The 14,300-nt window shown below is 41.7% G+C and overlaps 1 protein-coding gene across 2 annotated transcripts in view; it reads right to left on the reverse strand.

Moving 5' to 3' along the window:
- Positions 1-2,087: 2,087 nt before the first annotated feature.
- znf385a (zinc finger protein 385A) overlaps positions 2,088-14,300 on the reverse strand; it is a 53,077-nt gene continuing 40,864 nt past the window's right edge. For both annotated transcript variants that reach the window (XM_046397367.1, XM_046397368.1), the window contains 4 exons: positions 9,754-10,113; positions 6,075-6,259; positions 5,871-5,963; positions 2,088-5,516 (listed from right to left, as the gene is read on the reverse strand). In XM_046397367.1, coding sequence (XP_046253323.1) covers positions 5,268-5,516; positions 5,871-5,963; positions 6,075-6,259; positions 9,754-10,113 — 887 coding nt within the window. In that variant the 3' untranslated portion in view covers positions 2,088-5,267. The remainder of the gene's footprint in view (positions 5,517-5,870; positions 5,964-6,074; positions 6,260-9,753; positions 10,114-14,300) is intronic.

Below are 14,300 nucleotides of genomic sequence, written 5' to 3' on the forward strand. Positions count from 1 at the left end.
ATTTGGAGATGCCCATCTGAGATCTCATCGTGTTATTGCCACATCTCTCATTGCATCTCATTGCATGGAGCTTTCAAGAGAAGAGCGACTGGGTCTGCCTCTTGTAGCTCTCCAGTGCAAAATCAGGTCCATGTCATTATGCTTTTTCTTTCAGGAAGTTGTGCTAAAAAGGACAAACTGCGAGGGCTCTTCCACGGTGGAGGTATTACACAGTAAACATTGTGAAGAACCATCATTTGTTACTCTCTGACAAAATTACACAGTAATGTAATGTAATGTAGTGTAATAACTGTGGTGGTTTGATATTTATGTTAATCTAGTAAACTGTAATAATATTTTTCATAAAACACAACTTTGGATGATTAAATGAAACTGTCTGTATTGCACAGTATTCTATATATATATATCAGGGTTCCTACAGAAATAAGTCACTGTTCAATGGCATAATCACATTCCCAAATTTCTTACCTCTGCATCGATCAGCAGAGTTAAACTTTCTTAATACCTGAGACTGCAGCACTTGGGATAACAGCGCATCATCTGAGCATTCATGTCTGTGTAGTAACATTTGATTTTTTTTTTTTCATAAAGGTGCTGCAGAGGTACAGGTCATTTGTCTTCGACAAGCATAGCCATAAAGAAAGTATAACCAAGCAACCATCTGTTCAATCTGCTCATGGCCTCTTCACTGTCATATGGTTATGTATTGTTCCTCTATATATTCACATACTTGAAAGGATAGCTCTATACTGTAGGGTCAATAGGCGCTCATGCATATTGTTCATATCAGTATTGAATGTTCTTGGTCACCTGTCTTCATTATTACATACAAAGAACTGAATGGTGCACACACTTTATGTGTGTATAACACTGATATTGTATTTTTACAGACTGAACAGCACTTTACTTCTGCACTGCATTGTTTCAAGTGGACATGCCTCTCAGGTAGTCATGGCAGTAGGACCATCTAGTGGATGAGTTGTGTATTGTTAGAGGATGCAGGGAACTGCTGGCAAGCTGTTGTTCAGTTTAGGATTGCTTGAAAAAAAGTCCTGTGGGCGCGTCATGAGGCCTGTCTATTACAGGAAATCAGTAACGCTCTCCAGGCAGAACAATGCTGCTCTTCAACAGATAGTACAATGCAGCACCAGTCAGCTACTACTCCTACTAGCTGCATCTGGTGCTCACAAAAAAGATTCAGCAGTGTCTGATAGCAGCTGAGAATGACTTGTTTATGTTTATGCTCATATTTCTATTGGATCGACTACAAAAACATGTTGCATAGTCAAATACTGAAGTGGAACAAATGCTCAGTTGTTCAAATCCTAGTTTGTATAAAATTCACTTAGTGTCCACTTAATTTTGTTTTTTGTTCTGTTGTTTCTGTCATAGAAGTGTAAAATAAATGAGATATCTTTGTGTTGTTTGTTTTCTAAAAGTATACTCTCCTTTTGTATGTTCAAAGAAAGGACAACAATGTAAAATGCCTCTAAATATAGTGCAGTCCAGTACAACGCCATCTATTTACTGGGAATTGTTTACATGTAAAACAAGTAGAAAGAGGTGGAAAAAAATCCCTTTTTGCCTTTGAGTCAAACTGAGGTAGTAATTCCCAACTTTTAGAGGCCTTAAAAGCTTTACATTTCCAGCTTTTCACAAGAAATTAGAGAAAAAGCTGAAAAAAATCATTAAAATCTGAGTATGGGAACAATATTTTTATTCTTTCTTTCCCACTATTATGCAATCCTGCAGACCTATCTTGTGAGTGCTTAGAGAAGTCTGATTGACTGCAGTGATGTTTCAAGAGTGTATCTTTTGACTGAATGTGAAGAAATCTTTTCTTTATTTAAAAGACCAGGTTCTAGTGACAAAGTCATCTTGGAACAAATGCTGCTGAGTTTCTCTAAGTACATTTAATTATAGAGCAACTCCTAATTTATGAGAGTAGTGATAGCGATTTTACGATTTGTACATGTCATTAGAGATACTGCATGAAATATGTCTAGTATTTTTCTTTGCAGGATGTGACATTTGATAGATGATCGTGAACCACACAGTGATAGATTCATAAAAACTCTCTGAAGACATTTGTTTCATTTAATGATTTATTGACATTTACTTTTTTCCCCACCATGGTTTCTCTTGATACCAATAGTATTTACCATAAAGTTTCTTTTTCATTTAAATTACATTTATAATGTTTTACTCACATACACATTTATTGTTTAATTTTCTTATTGCAATAAACAAGAGTAGCCAGAATGAATCAGGTATTGCTACAATTCGCCATACAAACTCTTTGTCCCCTCAGACAATGAAATTCAAAAATAATTTTATTGGCAAGACAAAAAAATTACACCATAGCCTCTCCATCTCTTTCTCTGCTCTGGAAGAGGCTGAGGGCTGAATAAGGCTAAGGCTAGTAGCCTAAACACAGCTAACATGAAATACCTGCCCAGAAAATAGGAATCTAACACTTATTTCCCATATGTGACTAATGAGGATGAATCAGTGGGAATTACCACAGTATGAACATATCTGTGGTGCTGCTACTTGGCTGACCTACCAGGGACAATATTGCAGTACTTTGACTAGGTTGGATCATTGATCAAGTCTCTGATAGAATCCAGGATGAGTGGACAAACTTCCCAACCCAAACATTTGCAGGCTTTTTCCTCCATTACTGTGTTAGGCCACTTTACAGCTCCAGGTTGCCCCTGTCTCTGATTGGTGGGAAGTGGGGAGAGAGAGGAGATCCCAACACACACTCGAATACATATGGTACACACACCAACAGGAAGGAGAGCATGGATCCTGGAATAGTATCTCACTCACAAAATGAACTCTGCAGACAAGGTTTTGTTCAGCAACAGAAAGAGCACAACGGTGGAAGCTGACACCAAGCCAGCTTCTTCTTTAAGTAATGGCATTGATGATATTTCTCAGGATTTAACACATTTCTCACACACAGAAAAAGTAATGCAACAGCAAGTCCAGCTAAAAAAAATAAGCCTGTTGAACAAATCTAGTTTTAATCCCTTGATACCTGGTGTTGTACCCTGTTCCCCAAGCAGAGATTACCGTAGTAAAAAGGCCCTTTAATATGAAGGGTCGGTCCCTAAGCCCAGCTACACCTCTGTCTCTCTCAATCCCTTCAAGGACTTGTACTCCACGTGGAAGAACAAAAAGATCTGTCAGCTGGCGTGCTCCTAGTTTACACATGACTCCAGACAACATGTCACAACATGTCACAATGATAACAAGTCACTCTGATAAAAATTGCTCATTGCATTGCAATATTCAGACAAAGGTAAGACATTAGAGCTCATTGCTTCTCAATGAAAGGGCACAGTGTACATCTCGTTCAGAAAAGGGTGAGAGTTTCAAGCCCTCGAGCAAGACAGGTCTGCTGCTGCTTAGCTAGCTTTTGTGGCTCCTCACCGAATCACTTGGTCTGCCTGTATGTCAGTCTGTCTGCGTCAACACTTATATCATACCATCATCCATTAATTCCATCCATTTCTTCTTTTCCCCTCACGGATGCAGTTATTAACATTCCCTACCTACAAAAATATTTTTATTGTGGTTTCTATTTTTCTCTTTTGTTCTTTGTGATATAAATGCAAACCAACAGTCCAAACCAAACAAAGTGCTCAGCAGTCTTCGTAAAAGAAAACAAATCATGGTGCGTTTCATGGCTTTCAGTTGTAAGACAGGAAGTACTGATAGATGCCTTGAGCTGGATGTGTCGCCTCCTGCTCTGGGTGACCTCTCCGGGCTTCTGGCTTGGTTGTCACTACAGCTCAAGATCATTTTTCCAAGAATGTTTTTGGCTTTCATCTTCCTCTCTATAATTTGTTCCCTTTGAACATTATGGTTGCCAGTGCCGTCTACTATTGACTCATATTGACTTCTGGAGATGGTGTAGGTGAGGAGGAGAGGGTTAGTGCGGGAATGAAAGAGTTCAACCCAGTGATGCACAAGCCTGACCCTGCAGGATCTTATTGCGAGGCTGCATGCAGAAACGACTTAAATACATCAGTACACAGGGTCACACTTGAGTCATACCTCCCCACCTACACATTGAATCAAGGATCAAGACCAGGGTAATGTGAAAATGTTGATAAACTTTGTGTTGATGGCTTACTGTGAACTGAAGATTCTCCCTCTCAAATACCTATGAACTATACTCTGTTAAGTAAGAGACCACATTCTTGCCATCAAACACAATCTAAGTTAGAGACGGGGATCATGTATCAAATACAGCAGTACAGTATGTACCAATGTGCGACTTCTGCCTGTTTCTGCTATTCTCTCTCCCCCTCATCCTCTTTACTGAGGCTCTTCTCTGACTGTTATGGGGGTTGGCAGATGTGCCCTGTAGCGATTTTTGTTGTTACAGTCTATTTTAAAACACAGATTCGTTTGGGCCTGTGTGTGTCTGCATGCTGCCTGGGGTCAATCTATCTACTGACCCGTGCCAGCCCTCCTCTCACCTCACCCTCTCAGGAAATGACAGGGGAGTGCAATCGCCCGCAGTCACTTTTCTGCTCTCTCAATCCCCCCAACGATCAGACATGTTCAGATGCGGCGACCGCCTGCCTGTCAGCTGAAGTCATGTTGTTTCTAGCGAGGACCTGATGTCACAAACTGAAGAACATCTGACCTCCAGCACAGAAGGAGACATGTACAGTGTCGTGGAGGCTGCCACAGCTACATGTGGTGCATACAGCAAAGACCGATGGAAGCAGCTACCCTACTGACATAACATTATTGTCTTGATTTTTGAGGTGCATAGGATGAGAAGAACACGTTGAGTTGTGATGACAGGAGAAAAGCAACCTGGCCATGACTAATTACGTAACACTACATGTGGTTTAATGTTTTAAGAAAGGTCTGCATGTGTTTCTTCTGTAGCTATCGAGGCGGCCATTACGGGGCCAGAGTGCAAGGGAGAGGGACCAGGGGAGGTGAGAGATGTACAAGGGAGTTCAATGCATAATGAAAATCTCTCCTCTGCTCATTCCATCTGTGGATCTCTCAGAAGTCTGTGAAATGAAGGGAGAGTTTCAGGTAAAGGGAAGAAAGAGAGACATAGACTTCTACTCTTTTCTGCTGCTTCTTTCCCTTGCTTTTCTCTCAGTTCGACATTTGAATGATTTGATTTTTTTCCCCCTATCTGTTGCTGTTTGTTGATCATGTTTGTATCTTCACAGTGTGCTTTTGGAGTGGCTGTTCCTGACTGGCCAAAGTCAGAAGGTGATGTGTCAGTACGGGGAGAAGAGGATTGGCCCATGGGTGGTGCGGATGGGCCCGGGGGCAGGTCTCAGGATGGCATGGCTGAGAGGCGGGCCTTGTAATAGATGATGGTGTGGGTGGGGTGCTGGAGCTGCTGCACGAAGAGTCAGCGGGTTAGAGGATGCTGCAGCGGCCATTGCTGCAGCAACAGCCAAGGGGTTGGGCAAGAGCCCTGCGCCCAAAGCTTTGGTGAGATCCTTGGAGAAGGTCAAAGAAGACTACAAACAGAAGGGGGTGCACAAAGAGACACAACACAAGAGACAGAGGAGAGTGAGGAGAGACAAAGAAGGATAAAATGATTAGTTCCAGAAGGCCGACACATGGAGGGGAAACACATGCTATTATTCAGATGTTTCAGTTCAACTGAGTTAATATTTTCAGGAGTACACAGCCAAAAACTGAACAACTGGCAGGCTTTTGTAGGGATCAAATCAACACACTCTAACCAATCCAAGACCTTGTGGACCTCATGTTCTCAATTATCACTGTCTATCTGATCTGTAGATCTCAGGTTTGCTGACTGTATCAAATGAAGACTCAGAATCCAACAGTGAAACTGTGTGGAAGGTTACCGTCAGATCAGCTCCCCTGTGCTTCTTGTGTCGGCTGAGGAGGGGGTTAGGCTTGCCCGCCATGCCGTCCCGGTGCCTTCGACTTGATATGTGCTGAAAGGAAAGAACACAACAACAAAGTCATTCCACTTTCTATGAGTGTGTGTGTGTGTGTAAAATATGTATCCTGAAAAATACATACACTGCATGGTTTCTTCCTCCTACCTGTTTGAGTTGCAGTTCAGAGTTGACCCGCACATTGCAGATCTCACAGTGGAAGGTTCGTTCCTGAGTGTTGGGGTCCACTGGCCCCCCTCCCTGCTCTCCACTGGGCTTGGGGCCCAAGCGAGGATACGCCTTGATGGGGCCCAGCCCGCTCCGTGCCTCCAGGATAGTTTTGTGTTTGGTACCTGTAGGCAGACAGACACAGGTCAGTAATGCCATTAACCAAAATTGAATTATATATTTCGAATCTAATAGTATAACCTGAAAAAATGCAGAGGAGACGAAACTCTATTTATAACATATGAGTCATTCTGCCTCCATCTGTCTGAAGCAAAATGAGTCTGGAAAGCATTTCTCTGCAACTCACAGCACTGATGGAGAAACACTGACAGTTACAAATATCAGGGCATGAGAGAAAAGAAAATCTACCGCTGACCTTATTCTCCAATAAATTATCACGTATGAGCAACATTCAGAGCATGTCACTGTGTAAAGTTGTAGTGCTGCGTTTTTACCACTAGAGGGCTGTAGTCAGACAGCTGTACAACTGATCATCTGGGAGATGAACTTCAACAAACCATCTCTGTTTATATTACAGTGATTAGTTGCTTATTTTTGATTAAGGAAAGTAGGTGAGATAAGGTTATACAGTGGTGCACTGAAGTAAATTATATCACATATGCCAACATCAATGAGCGCGCTGGACCACTGAACCCTCACTGTCAAGATCAATAATTGTGACTATAAATTTCAGTGTCTGGAGATTTATGGTCGGGTTGTTATGAGACACAGATTTTTCTGGTGTGAGGACAGATTTGCAGCCAGACATTTGCTGCACTGATCATGACACCTGTATTTTTTTTTATTTTTACTGCTTCACTAAATATTTATGTGATGAAATAACACTATTTTAAGGGCTGTAGCTCACTGTTTTATCATACTGAAAACAACTGAAGCTATCTAAAATCTAATTGGGTTTATGCTGTATACTTGATAAGGTCATGTTTCTAGTTAAACTATGCTTCTGTCAATCATCAATACTGCTTTCTGTGTGTAAAACAAAACTTACTAAAACATAAAAAAGGTAAACAGATGTGTGTTTTGGCAATACTAAGTACTAAATAGCTTCACATGAAATCAGGTCTCTTTGTAAACTGATCCCCTAAAGTCCACCCAGCATCTTGCAATTACTCATACTTCTAGCAAGAATGTAAACTAAGTAAATAATTCAAAAAAGATTTCTGATGTTTTCAATAAAAGAAGTCCACCCACTAAAAATAATTGACAAGAGATTTTGAATTGAGGGATTAATGTTTAATATGCTTATGTGTATTTAGTGTTTTGCAGTGTTTGGGCAGTTCCACTCCAGCTGGCTGAAGAGCGCTGCTCTTGTACATTACTTTTATTTTTAAGTGGTCAGTAAAAGCAGCACAACTCCCACTGCCTGTACTGCTATGCCTCCCTACGCTCAAAGAAAAGCAACCTACTGTCACTGGCTCTGACTTTGAATTTGCGTCACTCTTAGAAATCCCTTTGAACAGACTTAAGGTTACAGAAGAGACAGAAATCATTGTGACGGGGTGGTTGGTGGGGATCATTGAGGCTGAGGGCTCCAAGGGGGAAGAAGGGGCTGGAACGACGGATTTTGCTCATGGCCAAAAATGTGCTCTTGGGTGTCTGTTTTTGCCTTTGTTCTATTTTTGTCTGACAATGGTTAGCCCAGTGGATTTTTTTGTCTTTGTGAGGTTGACTCAGAGTGTAAAACAAGACACAAGCAGACAAGGCACATTTGAAAACATAAAAATGCACACTGGATTGACAGAAACATGTTGCGTAAGCACTGAAAAAAAACAAACATGCAGATAGCATACTTTTTTGTTTTTCTATTTTCTGCTGTTCATTCAGTGCCACGATGTCTGCACAACATATGCTTTTATTTTTGAACCCTGCTAACATGCACAGTGTGATGTTGAAGGTGATTGCTTCCAGACCATTTCCCTCATAGAATTTCAACTCTCAGTCATCCAGGGTTTAAACTTTGCAGCCAACTAGTTGACAGGGGACTCTATGCGTGTACGTTGTAAACATGCTACTATACAGATGTAACACAAATGTATTGTTGTGTAGTCATTAGACTGATAAACATTTAATCAGTGCATGATAAATTCCAACAGCCCTCCAGAGGTTAATCTAACCATAATGGTGGCAGTGATTGCCCTTTTATTGATTAATACTGAAGCAAACATTTCTCAAGGCAAGTGGGATACAGTTACACTGAGTCAGTGCCTCATTGTCTGTTTTGTCTCTGTAGTTTTTCTTTATGTGCAGGAAAGTGTGTGACTCTCCAGAATTAAGAGTGGGGGTCAGCACATACAAAGTGTCCCCAGAGGGAAACAAGGTCAAAGGGAGAGCTAAGTTGATATGGCATGAGGGATTAAAGCAGGCAGCGGGGTACCTGAGGGGTATCTGGAGTCCTGAGAAAGTGTCATCATGTGTGAAACCTGTCTGACAGAATGTTGAAGCTGCTACTGCAGTGAGCTCACCCACATAACAACCTATTTTTCTCTTATTCCCCTGCTTAAATCCCACATGCAGTGGTTACCCGCCTTAACTATCCTCCTCTGCAGCTTTTTCAAGTGGAAGGCTTTGGGCTATAGTTTTTATGCTGCGTGCTACAAATGAAAAGACAAATCATGAATATTTAAGTGGGTGAGAGTTTTCTTTTAAATAATTATGGCTTGTGTGGGTGATGAAAATTGAATGTATTAGTGGAGTGCTCTGTGAGAGAGGGCCCACACACAGGTGAGGCACCTTGACAGAGCGCCTGAAACCAGGAGATCAGTGCTCAGTTTCATAGTCCAGGCCTGTCACAGTCAAACAGATCAGTTATCTGCTGATCAGTGCTCTTCTCAGTACTCTCTGCTGGGTCACAGTCAAGTCATCATCAACTGAGACTGTAGCACTAACAGTAAGGGCAATCAGGTAATAGACTGCATGTGTGTGTGTCTTTGTGAAACCAAATGTAAGAGAAATTGGGACTAATTGTTTTCATAACACACATTTCAACCTCCACACTGCTACACTGATCTGATCACCTGGTGTAACAACTATAATCCATCTATCTATCATGTTCTGAAAATGTCTAAAGCAATTATTGCTTTAGTAGTGTAGAATTGAAATATGAAATATGAAGAAACATACACGATATATATATATATATATATACACAAAATGTCGACTGACATATTATTTAAGAGAGAATCTTATAAGGAGTTATTACATAATAATATCAGATATAAAATGAAATGTTCTTATGAAATAACAATCCTCTTCACATGGCAAAAATGTAAATCATGAACAACATCAAAGCAGTGCTGTTAAGTTAACTATTAGTGCATTATCATTAACAACAATTGCATACAGAAGTTGTTAAATGGGTTTTTCTTGGCAAGATTCCTCTGACAAAAAGAATGTGATACATTTTTGTTTGCAGTAACAACAGCTGCTTCAGTTGTATGAGTAAAGATAATAGAATCCAACCATAGCTTCTCTAGAAATTCAAGAGAAGATACAAAGAACATCATAGTTATTCCCAGATGGTTTGATTTCCAGCTACTTGCTGGGAAGTGCAGTACCACTGCAGCAATTTCAGTGTTTTAGAGATCACAGGTTAACCCACCTTTGTTGTGAGCCTCCAGCTGTGACAAGGAATTGACGGCCACCTTGCACAGTGAGCAGTACAGCAGTTTCTTGGCCTTGTCCTCCTCTGTCTCCGGATTGGACGGGCTGCTGGAGGCAGAGGTGCCCGGAGCTCCTGAACCCAGGGGTCCAGATCCAGGCTGCTCTGAGCTGACGCTGCCACTGCCGCAGCCTGGGGAGGAGGAGGAAGGGGGGATCAGGGGAGGAGTAGGGCTGGTCATGAGGGGGCATACTGAGGGCACGGGGGAGTCCATGGGTGGGGTAGGTGGGGTGGTAAGAGGGGGAAGGGGCCCTGGGGCCAGCAGGGGTCCGTTTAACTGCGACAAAGGCAGTGGCTCATCTACATAAACAAAGAGAATCAAAGACAGAAACAGAATAAACATCAAATGCAATGCAGAGAAAATTCCAAAAACTCATTTTGTAGGCCAAAAAGTTCATAACTCAGACAATAAAGCTTTTACTATTGACTTCATTGTCTTTAAACTCTGCAGTGAAGCAAAGTTCCCCCGGGAAAAAAAACTCTCGGCTATGTTAAACCACATTGCTAACCACTCCCGGTTCAATGCGGGCGGCACAGTCTGCTGTGCAGATCAGACAAACCGACATAAAGCGCTTGAAGACGGAAACGCTTTTTATTCCCTACTGTACAGACCATAACTGGTTAAAAAGAGTTCCTTTTAATTTAACTTGTGTAAAAAATGGATCACATGAGGAAAACGTATGTCCCATGTGTGTGAGGGGATGAGCACATGTTTAATATGTTTCTAGGCTTTTTGAAGCTTCAAGCCAATCCGTCACTGATGTGGTCTCATCATTTTGAAATATTTCCAAAGAGAAAAGCTAGAAATATGAAACAGATAGCTCCTCCTGTGATTGTTTAGACTCTTTCCCACACACCTGTTGTTTCTGGCTGTAGATGAAGCAATACGGCACTTTGTCACAAGGCAGTCTAAAGTCTAAAGAAAATATCATTCTCGCCCTACTTTTTCCTCTGCTGACTCTCTCTGAAGTTTTAATTTCTCATTGTTGCATGTGTTTGACTGTTTGACGGCTTCTTAATCCTTTTTCATCACTGAACGTGTCTATACATACATTTCCAGACACATGTTTCTGGTCAGCCACTCCCATACGCAATGACTTTGGTATTTTTCTAAGCAATGGGTGTTGGCTGAAAAAAGACCCCCGAAATATGGGTGGGGTATTCAGAACTCCCCTCCATCAAATGAGAACCATTGGGCCCTTCTCCAAACTCCACAGGATGTAGCATTGAGTGCAGGCAACAAAAACCCCCAATGGATTATGGTATTAAAGGGATAATATGGAGTATTTCTGGGAAGAAAACAAATACTGACTTTAACTGCTCAATTTCCTTTTTAAGGATTCCTGCATGCTTCATGTCATTTTGTCACAAGTCCATATAGGCTCTGATATATTTGTGTTTTTGTTCCACCTTTAGAGTCTTAAGTGACCATATGATATTTTGTGTGCTCTAACTACTCCATTGCATCATCTCTGATTAAGATGCCATTGCGAGTGCTTTCCATTCCACTGCTGTCCAAAATTCTCTCTCTTTCCATATGGGAAGTTTCCAGCTGCAAAGCTGCTGGCTGCACAGAACGTTTGTCATACAGCTGTTTTGCTGAAAAGAATATTTCTTCCTCTTTGTGGCATTGAGGAGTCAATAAACAGATCAAAGTGTGAGGGTAAGTGCTCTTTTGAGAGGTTTGCCACTCCTCATGCGCTTATGTGGCCACATCACTGACCGGTTAAGCAGAGTTCAGAGCTACTACCTGCAAGTGGCAGAATGACAGTGAAGAGAGGACAGCTTTCCTCAGTACTGTTGTTGAATTTTACACACACGCAGGGACGTACTTGTGCATGTGACCTCATCACAATGCCGAGAAACCAACCCCTAATCCACACCGTCCATAACATGTGGTTTGAGTTAAAATGTGTGGAGGAGTAGAGGAGCTTGGCCAAATAGCAATGAGGGATTTCATAATCCATGATGGCCTGAAAGTCTGCCATACCAAACATTCACATCCAGTCACTGTTTCAATTCCTGCCACAGTGTATGCCTCCTATACTCACCCCCATTAGAACAAGTTCAGCTGGAGGCTAAATCCTTAGGGGATCTATACACTTAGTAACTCACAATCCGTTTCAGCAACACAAAATTATGAACACCAAAATGTATCTTTTGTCATATTTACTAACTTAAATGAGTATTCTTTCAGATAGGCAAAGACAAATTTCTATATTTTTCTTGCGGCGATAATTCGACTGCCATAGTTATTTGATTCTCCAGAAACTGTGGATATGGTGCAGGTCTAATTAAACATTGATAATGCAGCTAACTGACTTTTTTCCCCTGCTAGCTGGCCCCACAGTCAAACAGAAGAAAACATTATTCACTTGGAGAGGTCAACAAAGGGAGATAACTCAGTCCAGATGTGTGTGCATTGCCTTAATCCACCTCAGGAAATTAAAGCTAGTATGTCATCCACAGGGAGAGGGTTTGTTGATAAAGCCGTGGGATTCAATACACATTAATTCAAATTCAGACTTCTGAACTTCCGTTGTGTGCTGCAAGAGTCAGAGTTCATCCTAATTCCGTAAGTGTTTCTCTAGTCCCTGATAGCTTATTGGAAATGTAAACAATACCTGATGGTGGAATTAGAGTGGAAGGCATTATATTAGTACCTATGTAAGCAAAGTTTCCTTATTATATAAAGAAACTAAGTGATTCCATCGGGCTGGGAACCTTTTTTGTTTACCTTCACATAAAGATGTAAAGTTGAAACTGAGTTTTTGCTGTAATCAGTCCTGTATGTAGGAGGAGCATTATGTCGCTGGATGGATATGCTTTGTTTATCTCAAATGTCAAATGAAAGTGGTGCAATTTAACCCAAAATAAAGAGATTACAGAGGCTTATTGTGAGTTACAAGTCATCAACAAACTCCTCCAGCCAACGTGACAGAAGGTTAAACCCACAGTGTGTGGGTATGATAGCTTGTGAGTGGGTAAGTTTCTCCGTATGTGTGTGTGTGAGAGACAGAGAGAGAGAGAGAGAAAGAAAGAGAGAGAGAGAGATCAGGGGTAAGGGTTACTTAGGCAGGATAACTCTGTCCACCACCGGTGCCCCCACAGCCCCAGCACCCCCATGCCCAATAATTAATGAGCTACGAAACCCAATGCTGTCCCTACGAGAGATGAACCTCATCCATAATGCAGTTCGGGGCCTTTTTCCCAGTCTGGCTTGCATCTGAACTTTGACTGACTCACTCACTCACACACACACACACCATTTGCACATGCACTCACAGTCAAGCAAATTAGATTTATTTTTTTGATGATTATTGGACGTAGATTTCATCAAATAACCCACTTTAGAGAAAAAAGTTGAAGGCAAATTCAAGTCCAAGACCAACAACAAATGTAGAGAGAACATGAAGCATATCACCTCGGTGTAACTCAAAACTATAGTCACCTCATAGCCATGCAACCCTAGCCCTCACATGAAAGTCATCTATTTAATTGACCTTGGGTGTGTGTGAGCGTGCAAGTGTTTGTGTGGACTAAAGAGTGCCATAATATCAGGGTGGTTTTAACAGAGCCCTTCATTAGAGTGGGAGTGTCAGACAGCAAAGGGATAAAGAGGATGGGAAGGAGGGAGGGCGGAGCAGAGCTTCTCTCAAAGTAAACAGCTGCCTCTCCATCACCCTCACACCCAGCCAAACCCTCAACTCACTGGGCCAAATCCCCTAAAGCCAAGGACCTCCTCTTGGGGGCAACTCTGACCACAAACACTTTAAGGGCTATAAAACATGTGACCTGTTCTGATAGCTGTAAGGTTAAGAAACCAACAGCATTTGAACAGTATGCCTTAACTGACCTCTTGCTCTTGCTCTTGCTTCACTGTTGACTGCATTTGATATGTTGGTGAGAAATGATGCGGTATAAAGGAGAAGATCAAAATGCTAGACTATAAAGTACTACAATTGAATAACATAGGAATGTCTTAGAAGCATGCGATATTTTGTAAAATCTTAGATCAACAAACAGATCACTCACAGGAGAAATGACCAACTGGTGCTTTGAGTTGCAACGGATTTGCACTGTGGGAAATCTTCTCCTCCCTCCATCTGTGTGCTGTACTTGTATGGGCCTGACCACATGGTTTGTTTATGTGTGTGCATGCATTATGTGTATAGCCTATGAGTCTTTGTCAGTTTCAGAGCAACTGCCCCGGAGTGACCTGTGTTATTCTCTGGAGCCAAACCACAATGTCCATCCTCCAAACACTGCCTTCCCAGTTGAAGCCACGCACAGCTGCCTGCTCCCAGAGACCTATCCCATGAGGCCATGGAGCAGAAGAAGAGGATCACACAGAGGACATGCATATACACACAGATACACACATACAATGACACACTCACAAGCAAGCATTCAGGCAGGCCAGGAAGAGATGAGGTTCCAGGGTCACAAGACAGAGGCTTGAATGGAAAAAGGCATTCTTTCACATG

Source organism: Scatophagus argus, chromosome 8, assembly GCF_020382885.2.
Source record: "Scatophagus argus isolate fScaArg1 chromosome 8, fScaArg1.pri, whole genome shotgun sequence".
In the NCBI taxonomy this organism is placed as follows: domain Eukaryota; kingdom Metazoa; phylum Chordata; class Actinopteri; family Scatophagidae; genus Scatophagus; species Scatophagus argus.